This window comes from Zonotrichia leucophrys, unplaced genomic scaffold (assembly GCF_028769735.1).
Source record: "Zonotrichia leucophrys gambelii isolate GWCS_2022_RI unplaced genomic scaffold, RI_Zleu_2.0 Scaffold_70_233381, whole genome shotgun sequence".
Taxonomy (NCBI): domain Eukaryota; kingdom Metazoa; phylum Chordata; class Aves; order Passeriformes; family Passerellidae; genus Zonotrichia; species Zonotrichia leucophrys.
In genome coordinates, this window is record NW_026992275.1 from 145,988 (window position 1) to 165,676 (window position 19,689).

General features: G+C 51.2%; 2 protein-coding genes across 2 annotated transcripts; both read right to left on the reverse strand.

Annotated features, from left to right (window-relative positions):
* Positions 1-4,100: 4,100 nt before the first annotated feature.
* Positions 4,101-5,018, reverse strand: LOC135460632 (olfactory receptor 14C36-like). The gene has a single exon (XM_064737531.1). The coding sequence runs from the start codon at positions 5,016-5,018 to the stop codon at positions 4,101-4,103; it is 918 nt and encodes a 305-aa protein (XP_064593601.1).
* A 5,748-nt stretch (positions 5,019-10,766) lies between these two features.
* LOC135460635 (oocyte zinc finger protein XlCOF15-like) lies at positions 10,767-18,181 on the reverse strand. Its single transcript, XM_064737534.1, is given in 3 exon segments — positions 10,767-11,417; positions 16,952-17,063; positions 18,174-18,181. Coding segments are annotated over 3 exon segments (771 nt in total).
* Positions 18,182-19,689: the final 1,508 nt, after the last annotated feature.

Below are 19,689 nucleotides of genomic sequence, written 5' to 3' on the forward strand. Positions count from 1 at the left end.
TTGTCTGCCCATTCCCCCACGGTCTCTGGGCAGGGATGGCCTCAGTGTGGGCTGCTGACATCCTCAGCAACTTGGAGGCTGCTGCTGGATTTCACTGCTGCAGAGGCTTGTTCAGCCTTCAGCTCTTCAGTGCAGGAATTCAGTGTCCCAGGGCTCATCAACATTCTGAACACTTTAACAAGCCAAGGCCCCGGCAATAATGTGATATAATTTCCAAATCTTTTTTGGTTAATTCAACACATTTCATAAGTGTATTCAAAGTGAAGATATTATATTTACAAAGACAGTGAGAAATATTTTTTTTAGGTTCTGTTTTTTTCCCCTGGTAATGCATTGACATGTGCAATCTCCAATTGACACCAAATCCAAGTATCACCTAATGCAGTTTGAATAGATATGAAAATCAAGACCCTTTATGGCTGACAATCAATCAGACTCTGTCCCTACCCCCACCCTACCATTTCCCCCATCCAAGCCCTGGCACTCAGAGCAGCCTTGTGCAAATCTGAGCTCCCTCCAGCCCAGGCTGCACCTGCAGCTTTCAGCTCCTTGGCTCCAACTCCCACCTGCTTTTCTTGGAGAAGTAGCTGCCTGAGATGCAGAGGGAGGTCCATTTTTTGTCAGCCAACAAAGTCAAGGAAGGCACAGCTCCATCAAATGCAAAAGTAATTCCTCTGCTGGGCTCTGCCCTGCACTTGATCCCCACAGCCTCTCCTGTTTCCTTCATCCCGCATTTGCAGGGATTTTGTGGGACAAGGGAGCTCTGCTCTGGCTATGGAGAGAGGACTAAGTGCAGCCCTTGAGTGGGAACCACAACTTAGCAGGTTTGTGTCCTTTGAGGGTCAGGAACTGGTGAGACTCAGAGGCACAGAAATGTATCTCTTCATGGCACACATAAAGATGTGAACATGATAAAATTTAATAAACACCAAAACCCTTCCCTCTTCTCCTTGTGACATTCCAGCAACATACGACATGTCCACCATCCACAAGGGATTTCCATACAGAAAGGATTTTAGACAAAGACATCTTAGTTGTAGTTTTTATTCACTCTTGCTCCAGTCTGAAACAGGACCCAGCATAGAGCCAGGATCATCAGAGATCTTAGGTGTGTGATGGAATTCAATGCCCTCCCCATCCCACAGCAGCCCTGCATTTCCCTCCTGCAGCCTTGGTCTCCAGCATAGCCATGGAGGCTCCTTGGGCTCTGGACTGTTCCTGCAGCCCCCAAGTGCAGCTGAGCTCTGCCTTTGGCACAGTCAGGCCTGGCCAGCGCAGGCCATACTCAGCAATTGCTTGTGTGTGCCTGGCCTTGCTGTCAGCCCCGGCAGCGGCTGCGTGGCCCCTTTGTGGCCCTGTGCTGGCCCAGCCATGGTGGCCCAGCCCCTGTGCAGGCCCAGCCCAGGCCAGGAGCACTGCGGCTGGGAACGGCCCCTGTGCCGTGCTGCCCACAGCAGCCTTGGGGCTCTGTGCCCCATGGCCTCTCTGCTGGGCAGCCTCTGCCAGCTTCTGCAGAGCCTGTGGCACCTGTGGGGCTGCACAGACAGCCCTGCCCCGGGCTCTGCCGGCCTCTGGGCCAGCAGAGAGCAAGGCCAGGGCTGGCCATGGCCGAGAACAGACCCTGAGACCCGCAGGAGGATGGAGCTGGGCCACAGCCAAACTCAGCCCAGGCCAAAGCTGGGCTCAGCAGCCAGGGCTGCCAAGGACTGGGCACAGAAGCTGGCTCTGACAAATGTCCTGGGCCCCCTCCCTGCTCTGTCCATGCCACCAAGGGCACAGAGCAGCCTCCTCTCTGGGCCACTTGCCTGTTTTCACTGCCTTGCACAGGCGCTGGCCCTGCCCCACAAGGCCTGGCCTGAGTCCTGCCCCTGCACACTCAGCCAGGCTGAGATGGACACTGATGGTTTCTGGGCCAGGCTCTCTGAGCCCGGCCCAGCTCCCTGCAGGCTCTGCCAGCTGCCCTGAGCTCTGGGCAGCACCAAGGGCCTCTCCCCAGCCCAGCCCAGCCGGCTCTGGTCCCACAGCTCTGCTCAGGCCAGGCTGCTCTGGGCACTGCCCCACGGCCTCAGCCCCTGGCAAGGGCACAGCAGCAGCTGCAGCTGCCACAGGACTCAGCCCCAGCCATGGGGGAAGGTGCTTGGCCAAGGCCAAAGGAGGCGCCCTGGCTGCCCTGCTCCCCTCTGGAGTGCTGAGAGCTCTGCAGCCCCTGCTGCCATCCCACCTGCCCAAGGCAGCACAAGACCCCTGCCCTTGGGGCCCTCAAGAGCTGCTCCTGCTCCAGGCCCAGGGCCCATGGCAAAGCTGGGGCAGTCACAAAGCTGTGCCCATTTCTGTTCATGCTGCTCTGATTAGGATTGATCCTCACCCACTTGGAGGTTGACGATGAATTTTAATACTCCAGAGGCCTCTTCATTCTTGAGATCTTCAATTATGGAATTCAGTAAAAATGGGTAATAAACATTTGTTCTAAAACACTTGAGGAATAAAAGCCCAAAATAGTTATCTAAATGTTCAATTCTACTGTGGTTAACTAAAAAAATTTCCAAAGTGTATTCAAATTGAATATACACTATTGAGAACAATGCAAAGAGAACTGTTTTGTCCTCTTTATTTTCCTGTTTATAAATTGATATCAGCAATGTCAAATTGATATGGACCCCCAACAACTTCTAACGCAGCCTGAAGAGATGGGAAAATCAAGACTCTACATGGCTGACAATCAATCATATTTTGTCCCTACCCCCGCTCCACCATTTCCCTCATCCAACCCCTGGCATTCCTATGGATCAAGAATAGTTTGGCCAGCAGGAACAGGGCAGTGAATCTTCCTCTGTGCTCAGCACTGGTTGGGCAGCACCTCCAGTGCTGTCCGATTCTAGGCTCCTTTGGGTGGGCAATAGAAAGAAATTTGTAGCAGGAAGAGTAAAGTAAGCAAAGCTGAAGCCAAGGAAATGCTCAGAGCAGTTTTGGGGTAGCTGCCAGGCAGCCCTGGCTCTGAGCAACAGCATCTGCAGTGGGACATGAAACTCCCAGCTGATGGGAGCAAACTTTCTGGCTGACTGCAGAGGCCAGGACAAAGCTGAGTTGTTTCCCTGGTGTCCCCCAGCCCTTGCTGGCCCCAGGGACTGATGGCATTTGTGCTCCCTCAGGTTCATGTCCCCACACCAACAGCATGGGGGTGCTCCCCCTGCTGTGTGCAATGCAAACAGGGGCTGATGAGCCAGTGCTGCCATGTCTGTGCCTGCAAGGATGGGGCACCTGTGTGAGCTGGGGGAGAGGCCAGGGCTGCAGAGGGGGGATGTTGTTGGCAGCTCCATGAGGACACTCTGGGACGCTGCCCTGGGCTGTGCAGCGCACTGGGGATGGATCAGCCCCTGCTCTGCTGCTCCTTCCCGTCTGCCCCAGGGCCCTTGCAGGGCCCCAGCCATGCTGTTTGCCCTCAGCCTGCCCACAGCCAGCCTGGGGCTGCTCACGGGGGTTTTCTGTGCTGAGCATTGGCCTGGCTTTGTTCTTCAGAGAGCCTGGGCAAGGAGCCTGGAGCCCCCAGGGCCTGGCCTGAGGCGTCAGCACTGCCCCAGCAGTGCCCATGGCCTCTCCCTGCTGCAGCCCTGGCACCGCCACCCCCAGGGCTGCGCCAGGCCCCGAGAGCACTCAGGCCCTACAGCTACACCAGGGCCACCAGGGCAGCAGGGCAGGGCCACGGCAGCAGCACTGGCAACACCAAGTGCTGCTGCTGGGCACAGCTGCTGGGCTGGCACTGATCTGCCCCCAGTAGACATTGCTGCAGCAGCTCCAGAGAAGGGAACAAAAGGGCAGAAAAGTTCTGCAGTTTTCTGCTGAAAATTTTGTTGGTAGAGATCATAATTTCATTTAAGGGCACCAAAGAACACAGCCCCACATTGCCACAGTCTGTGGCCACAGGGATGGTGGAGGGGAACAAAATGACCAATGGAACAAACAATGACATTTCTTTTTGGACAATAAGAAAAAAGTAAAACAAAGGTGAAGAAACTCTAAAATGAAACCAAGAAGAAGTATCAAAGATTACTTTTATTACAAGTGATTTGCAAACACTGACCAGCAGTTTAATGTTCCTGAAACTATCTAGTCATCAGTGTCCACACTGCAGCCTTGAGCTCCTGGTTCCTCAGGCTGTAGATGAGGGGGTTCAGGGCTGGAGGCACCACTGAGTACAGAACTGACAGGGCCAGATCCAGGGATGGGGAGGACATGGAGGGAGGCTTCAGGTAGGCAAATGTGCCAGTGCTGACAAACAGGGAGACCACAGCCAGGTGAGGGAGGCAGGTAGAAAAGCCTTTGTGCCGTCCCTGCTCAGAGGGGATCCTCAGCACAGCCCTGAAGATCTGTACATAGGTGAAAACAATGAACACAAAACAACCCAATGATAAACAGGCACTAACAGCAAGCAGCCCAAATTCCCTGAGGTGGGATTTGGAGCAGGAGAGCTTGAGGATCTGCGGGATTTCACAGAAGAACTGGCCCAGGACATTGCCATGGCACAGGGGCAGGGAAAATGTATTGGCTGTGTGCATGAGAGCATTGACAAAACCACTGGCCCAGGCAGCTGCTGCCATGTGGGCACAAGCTCTGCTGCCCAGGAGGGTCCCATAGTGCAGGGGTTTGCAGATGGACACGTAGCGGTCATAGCACATGATGGTCAGGAGGAAAAAATCTGTTGCAAGAAAAAAGAAAATCAGAGAGACTTGGGCAACGCATCCTGAGTAGGAGATGTCTCTGGTGTCCCAGAGGGAATTGTGCATGGCTTTGGGGACAGTGGTGCAGATGGAGCCCAGGTCGCTGAGGGCCAGGTTGAGCAGGAAGAAGAACATGGGTGTGTGCAGGTGGTGGCCGCAGGCTACGGCGCTGATGATGAGGCCGTTGCCCAGGAGGGCAGCCAGGGAGATGCCCAGCAAGAGGCAGAAGTGCAGGAGCTGCAGCTGCCGCGTGTCTGCCAATGCCAGCAGGAGGAAGTGGCTGATGGAGCTGCTGTTGGACATTTGCTCTGGCTGCACATGGGCACCTGTTCATGAAGAAAGGACAGCAAAAATTTAGAGGAGATACCTGTCACCAAAATCAAATCTATTTCCCATATACCCTCCCCTGGAACACACACACACACATACACACACACACACACACACACACACACACACACACAATCTCTCTCTCTCTGTCTCTTTTATTTATAGGAGTTCTGGGGTTCTTTTAAAAAGCTTCCCTCTATCTCTGCTGCTGTTCTTGGATATCAGAAAGCCTCGGAATGTCTGTTGCCCCCAGGGAAACGGATTGCGTTCTGTGAGGCAAAGTGATGACTGGAGAGTGAGCATAAATGGTCTCCCATTCTGACCTGTTTAGAGTTTCTCTGGGCTTTAATCTTTCTCAGGTGGAGGGGGGTCACCTTCAAATGATTCCCCTAAAATGTCACCCGGCACAGCTGAGAGCAGATGGATCCACCACAGCCCAGCTCCACATTTGTAGCCAAGGACTCACATTGCTCGTTCCACCAACCCAGTAGCATTTTCAATGTCACATCCCCTCTGCCTTTCCCCATCAATCTTATAACTCAGAGATGCTCTAGGACAGGTTTGCACCCTGAATTGAAGCTCCCAGCTTGGACTGAAGTATCAGAGAGACTTCCAAGTGTCCGTATGATGGCATTGGATGAAGGGAGATGCAGCTCCTTCCCTGGCTGCACTGACAGCATTGCCCAGAGCCGGGCACTGGGCACAGCATCACCCAGAATCAGCTGTGTCCCCTGCCAGAGCCCCCAGGGCCGGGCAGCTGCTCCCAGCCCTGTGCTCTGCAGAGGGAACTGGGCCTGGGCTGCAGAGCTGCCCCATGGCTCTGCTGCAGCTCTGCCTGCACAGGAGGGGCTGCACGCCTTGGAGCCCCGGCCCTGAGGGCAGAGGCTGGGCTGGGGCACAGGAGGGAGGGGGCTTGTTCAGAGGGAGGGGCTGGACTGGAGGGGATCCTGTGGGCATCTCTAAACTCTCCCTGCCACAGCAATTCTGGGTTTTGTTTTCTCTCATTGCCTGATCTTCTCTCTGCTTCCTGCAGATTTCCCTGCTGGAGGTTTTTCCCTGTGCCTGATCTCTCCCTGCCAGCACTCAAAGACCCCAAATCTCTGTCCACTCTCTTTGGCCTGACAGAACCCTGCCTGTTTGCAGGACACTGGCTGCAGGATCTTCTGTTTGCAGCTTGGAGAAAGGACAGCTCAAACTGAGCCTGATGGCTCCAGCAAAGGTGATGCTGGTTCTGTCCATGGGCAGAGTGGCTGAAAGCACATTAGGGATCTCCTGTGAACCAATTGATCACTAAAAGTAACAGTTTGGATTACTCAGGCACTTGTCAAAATTTCTAATAAATATTTCATATTCAAATTTTAATATTATATGCCCCCTCCCTGCCATTCTCCAATAGTACAAAACTGAATACAAAATCTTAGGAAATTTCCTCATCTTAATCAAAATCATTGTCTTACAAATATTCCATGACTGATCAGAAATCCTCAGCATGTCAGAGCTTCATGAGCATTTAACCTCCCCTGCACTGGAAATACTCAGAGTTGTACTCACCGGGTCTGCTCAAATGGCACCCAGCTCTTAGGAGATCAAGCCAAGCTGCATGGTCTGCAGCTGAGTTCCTGTTCTAGTGCGTTTGCAGTGATTCTGTAGGCTTTGCACCTTGCCATCCTTGAGATCTGAACTATTCTTGTGGGGTCAGTGTGTGCTTTAAGGTGCACTCAGATTGCCCCACCCTTGTGGATGGACGGAAAGCGTCATAAAGAGAAAGTTGCAGTTAAGCACTTCTATGCATCTTTCAGGACACTTCCCTCCCTACACCTCTACAGACAAGCACAAAATCTTCAGTAGACCCACTAGGCTTTGAGTCACTTGGAAATCTCTTTTCCGTGTATGGGATCTGAAGAACACCTCTTCTCCAGAACTCCAAATCATTGACATCCCTCCAAACTTTCTTACTTTTTATGGGTCCCCACTGGGACCACCCCTGCCCTGAGACTATGTTGCTCCCAGGGCCCCCTCAGAGGAGGTAAGCCAGAGAATCTCCGGCAGATGGTTCGGACCTGAGTGGGCTCAAATGCAGCAACTGCTCCAAGTCCTTGTGCCTGGGGCCAACATGCACCATGGTCCTGTGCCTCCGGGGCTTGAGGTGTCACAACCCTTGGGGCACGAGGCCCTGGGGCCAATTCCGATGGCCATCAGCCCCACAGCCAAAGGTCTGGGCATGAAGCCCTCTTGTCACCTGCCTCTTGGTTCAGGGCCCTTCCGCTACCCCTTGTCCACATCCCCAGTGGTCAAGGATCTGCATGGGAAGGAAGTCACCCATGGGGGAGTGACCAGACAAGGACCCTGGGGGCTTCCTGGAAATTGATACAGAATTTTGAAAGCAGAATATTTGGATTATGGCCTTGGAGAGGAGTCTCTGAGAGGTTTGTGCAATCATGGCCTCAAATTCTCTGCTGTAATTAGTCCCTTGAGAGGCTTTGTCAGTAACAACACTCAGTGGGGCTCATTAATGCTTCAAGGTACTTCAGTGATTCTAAGACACTTTGTGTTTCTCTTTTGATACAGACTCTGTGAGAGGTTTGCGCAATCATGGCCCCAATTATCTGCTTTAACAAGTCCCTTGAGAGCTTTGTACTGACATTTAGTGGGGCTCATTAATACTTTGAGATACTCAAGATTTTTAAGGTACTCTGGATTTTTCTTTCCACACTGAGTTTCTGAGAGTTTTTTTCGCCATCCTGGCCTCCAATTCTCTCCTCCAAAGAGTCCAGGAGGAGCCTGTGTTGGGGATTCACCTCACTGGGACCCATTCATTCTTTGAGACACTTTGGGTGTTTTTTCTGACTTTGACTCCTGGAAAGGTTTGTGCAATTGCCTCTCAGGCTGTGAGGTTCAAGGGCTCTGCTCCAAATGCACCACAGGGCTCATTAGGATCAAGCAAGTCTTGACAAACCATGGCTCTGCCTTGATTTCCCTCTGTTCTAGTGCAGTTCATCAGAAATGTTTCTGTAGTGGTTTTGGTTCACCAATTTGCGATTTCTTGGAGAATGCAGCAATTATTTTAGTGGGTTCAGTGTTGGCTAATGACCAGTGCACTCACTAGAATATCCTTACTCATTTCCTCCTGTGTGATAAGATTAGGAGAACGGCAAAGCAGATTCAAAACTTTAAAAGGATATAAGGAAAAGTTCATTAATAGCAACTAAAAGAAAGAGTAATAAGAACAAAACTTTCAGAACACTTCTCCTCTCCCTACAACCTTTTCTTTCTTACTGACAATAAAAAGAGACAAACCTAAAATTTTCAGTCAGTTTACCCCAACTAGAATAGTCTTTCTTGAGTTCACTTAGGGAGAGGAGTCTCTTTTTCGTGCTATGGAGACTTCTCCAGAAGAAACACTTCTCTTGTGGCTTTCAATTTCCATGAATAGCAACTGCCCAGAAAAATCTGCAATTGTGACATCCCTCCCAGTTTTTCAAAGCTCTTTTACAGTTGTGTTTATGGGCCATCCCTCCCATCTGGGACTCAACTTCCTTCTCGCTGCCCTCGGTATCTTCATGTTGCTCCTCTATGTGCCTGCACTTTGTCCTTTTCTCTCACTCGAAGGAGGATGAAAGCACTGAAAGAGTTCATATCTCACCCGGGGCCTGCAGATGGTTCCGTGACCTGAGCTGGGCTCAATACTTGCAGCCAGACCTGCTCCATATTCCCTCGGTTCCATGGGGCCCCACAGTGTCCCAATGGTCCCTTGCTCTCCGGAGGCTCTGAGGTGTCACAATGCCCCCTTGGTGACACGAGGCCCTGAAGGGTCACAATGGTGTCGATGGTTCCATCAGGCCCCACAGAGCCATAATGGTCTCTGGGTGCATGAAGCCCCTCTGTGTCACCATAGCCTCTTGGTTCCATGGGCTCCAGTGGTGCCGCAGTGATCCCCTTGGTTCCATGAGGTCCCCACAGTGTCCCAGGGATCTCCATGGGAAGGAAAGAACCCAGCCCCAGTGTTGCAGGGGCAGTGACCAGAGACCAAGGCCAGCCAGCCTTGATGGTACTGGCTGATCTTTCCTGGGAGCAACACTTAGATATACAGAATTTTAGAGGCAGAATCCCAATTTCAGATATGGACACCTGGAGGAGAAGGATGGTTCTTTTCCATAGAAAAGAAAGCACGGAACACTGATTCAACAGTGACATTTGGGGATCTATGGGGGCTATTGCAAATCTTTTCTGCACCTCGTGACCCAACAGGAGCTTCTCTAATAAACGTTGTCTGAAGCTTTCCCCATGAGAGGAACCCCTGTGAGTGTCTGGGACATCCCGGCTCTTTGGCAGCTTGGAGAATGCTGGGATGTCACCGTGGAGTCCCCGTGAGTGCCTGTGACAGATCGGTGTCCTTGCAGCCCAAGGTCCCCTGGGATGTCACCATGGAATGGCTGCGACTGCCTCTGACCACAGAGCATTTACCATCCCCACAAAGCCCTGGGAGGTCTCCATGGAGCCCCTGTCTCTGCCTGTGACATTCCAGCTCTTGAACAGCCTGGAGACTCTTGGAAAGTCCCCATGGAACCCCTCTGAGAGCTGTGACAAATCTGATCCTTACCAAGCAAACATCACCAGCCTCCTCTTGCTGTGGTCTCTTTCCATGGCAACCATCACCAGCCCCCTGTTGCTATGCTCAGTTTCCATGGCAGCTCCATGGAGACCCCATGCCAGGGGTGGTTGCCATGGACACCAGCTCAGGCCTGCAACCAGAGCCCGTTGCCATGGCAACCATTGGCAGCCCCACCCCCAGGCTCATGGGATCCCAGAACCACAGAATTGGCTGAGCTGGGAGGGACCCATCAGGATCCTCCAGTCCAATTGCTGGCCCTGCACAGGACACCCCAACAATGCCAGCCTGGGCCTGGCAGTGCTGTCCAAATGCTGCTGCAGCTCAGAGAGCCCTGGAGCTGGGACCCTTCCCTGGGGAGCCTGGGCAGGGCCCCAGCAGCCTCTGGGCAAAAACCTTTTCCTGACATCCAACCTAAGCCTGCCCTAACTCAGCTGCAGCCGTTCCCTCTACTCCTGTCCCTGGGCACCAGAGGGAAGAGGTTCCCACAGCCCCAGCCAGGGACACGCTCCCAAGGCTGTTGCCATGGCCACCAGGGCTGGGACCAGCTGGGATGCCCGGTTTCCACGGGCTGGGGTTCAGGAATGGGATTCCCCAATTTCCTGCTCCCACTAAAACTGCGCTGCTCTCGCTGCCCTCCCACCTCCCCTGGAAAGCACAAAAGGCAAAGATCCCGGGCTGGGATAAGAAAAATTTATTGGGAACAGCAACAAGATAAGGAACAAATGGAACAGAAACAATATTGATAACAGAGTGTAGAAATAAAACTGTTTACAGGGAAAACTAAAACACAACTCACTGGGTCTGCCTGGTCACAATTTCCCCTTCCTGGAAAGGACACCCTTCTCCTCAGGGAGAGTCCCTGTCTTGCCCCTGGCAATGACCTGAGGTGGGAGTGAATGTAATAACAGGGCCATGGGCAGACCCACATGTTTTTCAATGCCACATCATGTCACTGGGAGGGGCAGGACAAGGGACAGGTGTCTTCCCAGCATAGATCACAGGGAAAATGGATCACCAGGGCTCTTCCCAATGTGGATCCTCCAATAATGGATGAAGTTGGGGCAGCGCACGAAAATCCTCCTGCACTTGGGGCACTGGCAGGCCTTCCCTTACCGGTGCCTCCGTTGGTGACTGGTCAAGGCAGAGCTCTGGATGAAGCTCTTCCCACACTGGGGACACTTGTAGGGCCTCTCCCTATTGTGGATGCGCCGGTGGGTGACCAGGTTGGAGTTGTGCTTGAAGCCCTTCCCACATTCAGGGCAGCTGAAGGGCCTCTCGCCAGTGTGAATTCGCTTGTGGTGGAGGAGATTGGAGCTGATCCGAAACCTCTTCCCACACTCGGGACATTCATAGGGCCTCTCCCCGATGTGGATGCGTTGGTGGGTGATGAGGCTGGACTTGCACTTGAAGCCCTTACCACAGTCAGGGCAGAGGAAAGGCCTCTCCTCAGTGTGCATCCGCTGGTGCTGGAGGAGATTGGAGCTGGTCCGAAACTTCTTCTGACACTGGGGACACTCCTAGGGCCTCGCCCCAGTGTGGATGTGTTGGTGCCTGATGAGGGCAGAGCTGCAGCTGAAGCTTTTCCCACATTCCCCACACTTGTAGGGCCATTCCCCGGTGTGGATCATCTGGTGGCTAATCCGGGTGCTGCTCTGCCTGAAGCTCTTCCCATACTCCAAGCACTTGTGGGGCTCCTCCCCATCATAAAGTTGCTCATGGAACACCAGTTCTGAGCTCTGGCAGAAGCTCTGTCCACCTTCCTAGCCCAGGGTGGGTCTTTCTTCTTCAGAGCCCCTGGGCTGGGTTTGCAGCCCCTCCTCCTGCAGGATCTCTGGGGATTTTCCTCCCCACTGGAATTCTGCACTGTGGAGTCACTAAAAACTGCCTCTTCCATGAGGTTCTGCCAAGGAGGTTTGTTCACTCTGGTCTCTATCCTCAGCTCCTTCTCTGGGGAAGGAAGGACAAGGAGAGGATGGGATTTGCCTCTGTGCCACGGGGAAGGGGAAGGAGATCCCCCCTGTGCATCCCCAGCAGGACGGCATTGGCAGCGGGTCTGTCCTGCAGCTGGGGGCTGTGCTGGGCTGGGAGATGGAGCAGGAGAGAGGGGGAAAGGGCACTGACTTCCTCCTCACCTGCCTGGGTGTACTGGGGCTCCTTCCTCTTCCTGGCAGCCTCCTCCTCCACCCAGTCAAGACTTTGGAATGGGAAATCCCGTTTTGGGAAGAAAACAAAGGGTGCGCACATTGTCTTTTCTACTGGTTTGAAGGCAAACCAGTGTGAGAGTCTAAGTAAGAATTACAATTTAATAAGAAAATTAAGATCAAGGCAATGATACAGAAACACTGCCTTAAACTGGCAGAGTCAGGATATAACCTGACACCCTGTTGGTCAGGGTGGTGGCAGCAGTCCTATTAAATTGTGGCTGCAGTCCTGTGGGAGAGGTGAACATGATTCTGTCAGAGCAGTGATCATGTAGAAGGGTCTGGTCTTCCTCTGAAGGTTCAGTAGTGGTTCTGGAGCTCTTGTCCTCTGGGAATCCAGTAGGCAAGCTGCTCCTGGTGTTGCCAGCCTCAGCTTATATCCAGGTAGGAATGCTTGGATCCTCCACCTGGATAGAGCATCCCACAATGGAATGATGGAATTTTTCCAGTCCTGCAGTGACGCTCAATGGCCCATTAGCAGAAGATGTCTCCCCTGGAGGGCGTTATCAGGGCTGAGTCATGGAAGAGCTAAAGAACACTGCCCCACCTGTTTATAGCAGTTGATGAAGATGGGGATTGAAAACATGCATTTGGTTACATCTTGCATTGCAACCTGAAACAGTGGGGTAGTCCCTGCTCAGGGGGTGAACACCACCTCCCATACCCAAACTGGCTCAGCTGTAAAACCGCCACCCCGGGAAGGCCACACACACAGGGGACAATGTCACACTTGCCCTGCCCCAGGCGAGGTCTCTGTCCCTGTCACTCCCTGGCTCTCCCCACTTTTCTCTTTCTTTCTCTCTTTCTCTCTACCTCTCATTTACTGTTCAATAAAATCCACCTTGGATTTGGTCTCGTTAGCACCTTAAGTGGGGCAGAGGCATCTCTATAGCAATTTTCTTAACCATATTGCAATATTATTTTGGCACAGTGCGTTCAGGGCACTGTTCTCTGACCCCAAGTGCCTTTGACCACAGCATGGTTCCCTCCTCTGAGGAGGTTGTGGTTCTCTCTGGAGGAACTCTGGGAAACTTGGACGCAGCTTCCTCTGAGTGACTTATGGGAGAGCTGATGAGAAAAATGGACGTTGTGGGTCCGAAATGTAAAGAAAATATTTTGTTTTCCTTGCTTGAAAAGTTTATTAAAATCACTAGAGGAAAGGTGTCCGGTTTTCGGCTGTTTGAAGGGCCTGGAAAGGCCCGGAGTGGCCTTGGGGCAGCCCGCGTATCAAAGGACGAGAAGAGGCTTCAGTTCTTCTTTCGGTTTTTATGTTTATTAAATGTTTATCTAAAAGATTTTCTTTCGGCCCGACAGAGGTCTGCTCAGCAGCCAGCCATGAGCACACTGTGTAGCCCTCCGGACAGTCACCTATCTTTATACCCATGGTTACGTGTACAATATTTATCATTTTTCCCCAATCCTTTTTATTCTTATTGTCCGGTGCACTTTCAGCAATGACCAATCCCAAAGTGCCACCATCACCACAAAAGATGGAGGAGAAGAAGAAGAAGAAGGACAGGACACGCCCCAATTCCTCCATCTTACTTCTCTAAACCCCCCTGTACAGCAATCTTAAACCCTGTGTCTCACCCTCTAATTAACTAATCCCTTCACCATTCACCCCGGTGAAGTCCTCCTATCCTCATACAGGTGTCGTCTCCCGTGTAGGATCAAAGTCCAGCCACCAGACACTTCTGGCAACATTCCAGGACTTCCGAGCCCCCCAAGGGTGGTCTCGGTGGCTTGGCACCTCAGTCCTGAGGTGCTGAGATCCCACAGAAAGGGAGCAAATGTTACCAGTGAGACTGACAATGTTCATTCACCCCACAATGAGGAACACAAGGCTGCTGAAAGTCCCACAGGAGGCCCAGCTGAAGTAGCTAAACTCCCGAATAACTCCAAAATTCAAAGTCTCAAGGGCTTTGCCAAATGTGAAAATCATTATTTTCTTCATCCCTGTCACCTTTGTGACAGCTACTAAGAGCTTCCACTTCCTTTTAATAATAACTGTATTGGGCTGAACTTGCACTTTTATTGGAACATGCCAGCAGCTTATCTGGAGCTGTGCAGGAACCAATGAAACTTGGAATTGACACAGAATTGCTTCTATTGTCAGCCGGTGCTGTGCGGCCGTGGGGTAGAGGGGTGGGAAAGGGGGGTCTGGGGTGGGAGTGGAGGAAATGCTGGGCCGGGTGCTGAGCACAGGGCTGAGCACGCAGAGATGGTTTTGTTCTTGCTGAGCTGCAGCACAGCCAAGGCCTGTCCTGCCCCTTGTTCAGCCACGCTGGGGAGGGGCTGGGGCTGCGGGGAGGTTGGGAGGGGACACAGCCCCGACAGGTGACCCTAGCTGACCCCAGGGATACCCCAGACCATAGGACAACATCATCTGTGTATAATGTGTGGAAAACAAGGAGGAAGGGGGGACATTGAGGGATTTTGTCTTTCCAGGTAACACTTAAGCAGGATGGGGCCCTGTTTTAACGGTGGGCAGGGCAGCACCCAACACACAGACACTAATTTAACTTAAGGAACAGGCTAATTTAGATGATGCAAATTTGCAAACATTTTCAAAAGTATTAGATAGGCAAAGCAAATAATCATTAGTAAATAATTCCAAAAGAGAAGATATTGAAATTATTATCACACAACTCTCCATTTCTGGCTGCAGGCTCTGGAGATTCTATCTCTGCCTTCAATCAGGGTTGCATTCCCTAACAAGTCTTGGTACCAAATCCTGCTTTCCAAGGCTGGAACAATGTCTCAGGTTTAGCTGGGTGTGTATTCAATTACCAGCTGTTAAAGGTGGGGCAATTATCATCTGTTAATTAAGCAGTTTACTTTATCTCTTCCACAAGGAATCCTCCCTCCAGGCAGATATGTTCTGTTAATGGGCCATTGAGTGTCACTGATAAAAATTACATCATCCCATTGTGAGAAGCTTCCCCCAGAGGGAGGAGCCAAGCATTCCTACCTGAATATAATCTCAGATTGTGAACAACAGTCAGGCTTCTGCCATAGGATTCCGAGAAGAGCAGCGTCCAGCTCCACTGGATCCCAGAGGAAGACCAGGCTGATTGACACTACCACTGGATGTTCAGAGGAAAACTCCAGTTCAGAGGAAAACTCCACCCTTCTGCAGGATCCCTGCTCCAACAAAACCACACCTGTCACTCCAGGAGCACTGTAGCCACAATTTAACAGGACCCACAGGATGTCTATTACAGCGTCCTGATGAGGTCTTCAGGGTGAGAGAAGTGGACGAGAATCTTGGTTCATGATCAGAAGGCTGGATTTATTGATATATGATATATAATACATTATTACTATACTAAAAGGAATAAAGAGAGAAGTTGAAGAGGCTTGCTAAGCTAAGAATAGCATAGGAAAGAATGAATACCAAAGTTCTGTGTCCAGCAGAAAGCAAGGACAAACTGTCCTGAAAGTGGTCAGCAAATCCAAACACTCACAGAAGACCAATCACCGCTGCACCTGTTGCATTCCACACCAGCCGATAACAATTGTTTACATTCTTCTTCTGGGGCCTCAGCTTTCCAGAAGATGAATAATCCCAAAGAAAGGATTTCTATGAAAAAATGTCTGCTACATCTCACCTTTCTAAATTGTATAAATTAAAAAGAAAAATGCTGATGTGAAATGAACAGGAAATTTCTCCACCTGTAAAATATACAATACTAACAAATCACTAAAACAATCCTACAATTCTAAGAAAGTGCAAAAAACAATGCAAAGAGAATGCAAGTCCAAGCAGCTGAGTTTCAGGAGCAGTCCATGAGATGAAGTTGTTTCTCTCGGAATATCTGAGAATCCTTTTTGGTCCTGAAATAGACTTGCTGCAAAAGTCCCATCAATAGTTATCAAAAACCATTGACAGTCATAACACAATTTCAAACAATTTCAAACAATTTGAACAATTTTTGGAATGTCCTTTTCTGGCCCTTCAATGTTTCAGTGCTTCAGAGCTGCTGCCCACTATTATCAATCTTTTTTATTTAATTGAATTTTTTTTTTTTAATCGAAAAGAGCAGCAGCCAAGCAGAGCAGTGCCAGAGGAGGAAAGGCCCTGGGGGCCCTGTCCCATGATGGACCAGGAACCCCAAAACTGGCCCACAAAAGACGGGCCAGGACCGGTAGGAGAAACCACAACTCCCAGAAACATCAGGAGGCCAAGTGATGGCCCTGGCCCAAATCCATGAAACAGGCTCTGCATTCCCACAGGCCTGCACCCTGCTGCCAGTACAATGGCAGCACAGGTGGTGACACGCTTCCTTTCCCCAAAACCACTGAGGCATGCCAGCAGCAGGGAAATAGAAGCCTTCCCCAGAAATCCCATCTGGGGTCTGGAGATGTTTGTTTCCCACAGCAAACCAGCTATGATCTCCTCCATCTGTGCCCTCTTCCCCTGCAATGCAAATGCATCAGGTGTATCTTCCATCTGCCCCATGGCATCATCCCCTCCGGGCTGGGGACCAAAGGCAGAATTCTCGGGACGCACCTTCCCCCCACCACTAGGGCGCAAGAGAGGCGGCAGAGATGGCAGCCTCCATGGGACAATCCCCGAAAAAACACCCCCCAACCCGCCAAGAATGCTGATCTTGAACGCAGGCAGCCAGAATGCCCCCACAGTCAGCTGGCGAGCACCCCCCACTCCACGGAAGGAGAGACCAGCCACTGGGGCCGGTGCTACAGAGGCAACCGGTCTGGGATGGTGCGAGCTCAAACAAACAGCCATTTCCAGGGCAGTCTCTGACGCCGACAGGGAGGAGAGAGTCTCCAACAGTGGCAGAACTGCTGGGGCAGCCCCGGGACAACCCGAAACACTCGGGGAGGGAATCACGCTGGGTGTAGGAGCAGCCGCGGGCTGCTCCGAGGGTCCCGCGGGTTCAGTGCCGCCTTCAGCACCATCCTGAAAAGGGACCGTCTCGGCTTGAGGCAGGGGGAAGGCCGGTGGAAGTGGCGGGGGGGCCGAAGGGGCTGGAGAGAACTCCTCCTCCGCTGAGCCGGAAGCTGGAGACGCATTGTCATTGCCTAGCAACTCAGCAGGCACAGGAAGTGCTGTGTCTGCACTCTCAGACGCAGGCGGGGAAGCCGGTGAAGCCGTGGGCAGGACTGCCTGGACAGGCGGAGACAGGATCACCTGGAGTGGCGGCCGCGTCGGCGGGGCGGGTCTTGGAGGCGGACGCGGCGCTGGCAGGGGCGGGGGGCCTCGGGGACCGGCACCACCCCCATCTCTGAGCAGGGCGAAGTCCAAGAGATCGGCTGGGGAGGCAGGCCGGTCCACTCCCATCCCCCTGGAGAGAGAGAAGCGGGGGGAAGACACGGTTCCGTCTGCGCAGACTCTGGAGAAGGAGTAAATAAAACTTCTCGCAGGGGAGTTTCACCCTCCCCCCCCCCCCTCCTGCCGCCGGGGAGCAGTGGGGGCTGGGAAGCAGAATCTCATCCCCCACTGGGTCTTCTCCTGCTGGGACGGTAGAAATGGAGCCAACCCATAGCAGTTAGAAATCCATGGAAAAACAGCTGCTCTCCGTTTCAAAACTGGGAAGAGCTTTCTAAATGCTGGGTAGACAGGAGGGAAGTCGCACCACTGATCCCAAACGAATCGGAAAATGGAGCCTATGCATTCCCACACGAAAACATCCAAGGCGTACAGCACATCAGTAAAGAACACAAAAAACTTTGCCCATTGAAAGAACTCATAGAGATCTGTTTTTGACAAAAACATCCGTCTTCTCCACACCATCTTTGCCAGAGGGCAATAAGTTTCTCCTCTGAAGTGTTATGAACAAAAATTCTGATAATTTTTTTGTGAGAAAAGGTTACAAAAATCAGCCAGATCACTGTTGCTGCTGAAGTTCTGCGTGTTTTGTTATTGTAATCACAGGTCTTTGTGGTTAATTGCTCCTTTTGTATTAGCAGAGCCTTGCCCGAGGTTTAGTTGTAGTTTTCCCCAGAATAGATAAGAGACCTGAGAGGGTGGGGGGGGGGGCGACTATGCAAAGTGACTCCAAGGACCAGCATGCTGTGTGGGACCCCTACTCCAAACGTGCAGAAGAACCCCAAAAACAACGAGCCACCTAAGTGTTGAGAGACTGGAGTGATGTCTGGATATGAGGAGCAGAGTGCTGAGCCTGCAGAGATGCGGAACACCTTCGGAATTCCTCTCGCCCTGACCATGGGAGTCATCCCGACACCAGGACCGGGCGGGATGGGGCCAGGAAAAGTAACAGCGAAGGGATCATCACGCCCTAAAGGCTCCCACGAGGACCTGATCCCCAGCTCTGCCCCTAGTGGACAAACCTGCGCATGTCCTCTTCCTCTGAGTCACCCTGGGAGAGACAATGGGAGACTGCAGCCCTGCCGAGCTGCCCAATCTTGAGCTGATCAGTTATAATAAAGGCATTAAAAAGAGAAGAAGTCTGCTGGCCCTGTTTATTTCATGAAGGAGAGAACTCAACCTCTTCCTCCAAGGCATGTGTCCCCCATACTAACAGCCACAAACTTCTCAGGGCTGGTTGATCAGGAAGGGAAAAGCCAACAGTACCTTTTGAAAGAGTCCAGCAAGCTCTGGCTCGCTCCACGATTCTGCTGCTCTTTCCGAACATCTTTCCTGAAGGTTTTCCAGAAGAAGGTTCACTTGTGGTCAGCCTTGGCTGTGAACTCTGTCCAAATCAGGATCTTCAGTTCTTCAGCTCCTGGCTTAATCCACTTCTGTGGTCGCTTCAAAGCAACCATCACATGCTACACATACAGGATTTTACCCAGTGCAGCAATTTGCTCCTCTGGTCTTATCAAATTAATTTTTGCTCTGACAGGAGGGGTCACCAAATATTACAGCGACCTGATGAAGGTCTTCAGGGTGAGAGAAGTGGACGAGAATCTTGGTTCATGATCAGAAGGCTGGATTTATTGATATATGATATATAATACATTATTACTATACTAAAAGGAATAAAGAGAGAAGTTGCAGAGGCTGCTAAGCTAAGAATAGCATAGGAAAGAATGAATACCAAAGTTCTGTGTCCAGCAGAAAGCAAGGACAAACTGTCCTGAAAGTGGTCAGCAAATCCAAACACTCACAGAAGACCAATCACCGCTGCACCTGTTGCATTCCACACCAGCCGATAACAATTGTTTACATTCTTCTTCTGGGGCCTCAGCTTCCCAGAAGATGAACAAATCCCAAAGAAAGGATTTCTAAGAAAAAATGTCTGCCACAGAATGGCATTATTCTGTGCTTCAATAATCTTTCTATTCTCTTGGAGTTTTCTTTCTTTCTGGTTTAGTTCAGTTTCCACAGTCAGTTTCCACTGCTTGATCTTCTCAGCCTCTTTGTAGAGTTTTGAGAACAATTCATTCGTTGTTTCTGGATTCTATTAAAACAGGTTCCACAAGTTAATCTCAAATACTATCTAATTAATAGTATATAATATCTAATTAATACTGCTGTAGATAATGCATTTATCTCTTAGAAACATCACAAGAGTAATATTTTTTCCACAGATGGTGATATAAGCTTATATATGATCAGGAGCCCAAGTTTCAATCTTTGTGCATCCTCTGTGTATATATCAAAAGGCATTACAGAGCACACAGAAGAAACAAATACAATGAAATATCCCAAACCCCCTTCAGACATCACCAAAGAGACGGGCTTAAATACACAGATAACTGCAGTCCACCAAAATCAATAAAAGTTTTGCCAGAATTATCAGTGAAGCCAAATTTCCTTCTAGCAGGTTCTTCACCCCATTTCTGTCCTCTCCTTCTGACAGACACTGCTGAGTTAAGTAAAAGCAGCTTCAGAGACTTTGCC

Coding starts and splice junctions, on each gene's coding strand:
- LOC135460632 (XM_064737531.1), bottom strand. CDS start 5,018: ATGTCCAACAGCAGCTCCATCAGCCACTTCCTCCTGCTGGCATTGGCA.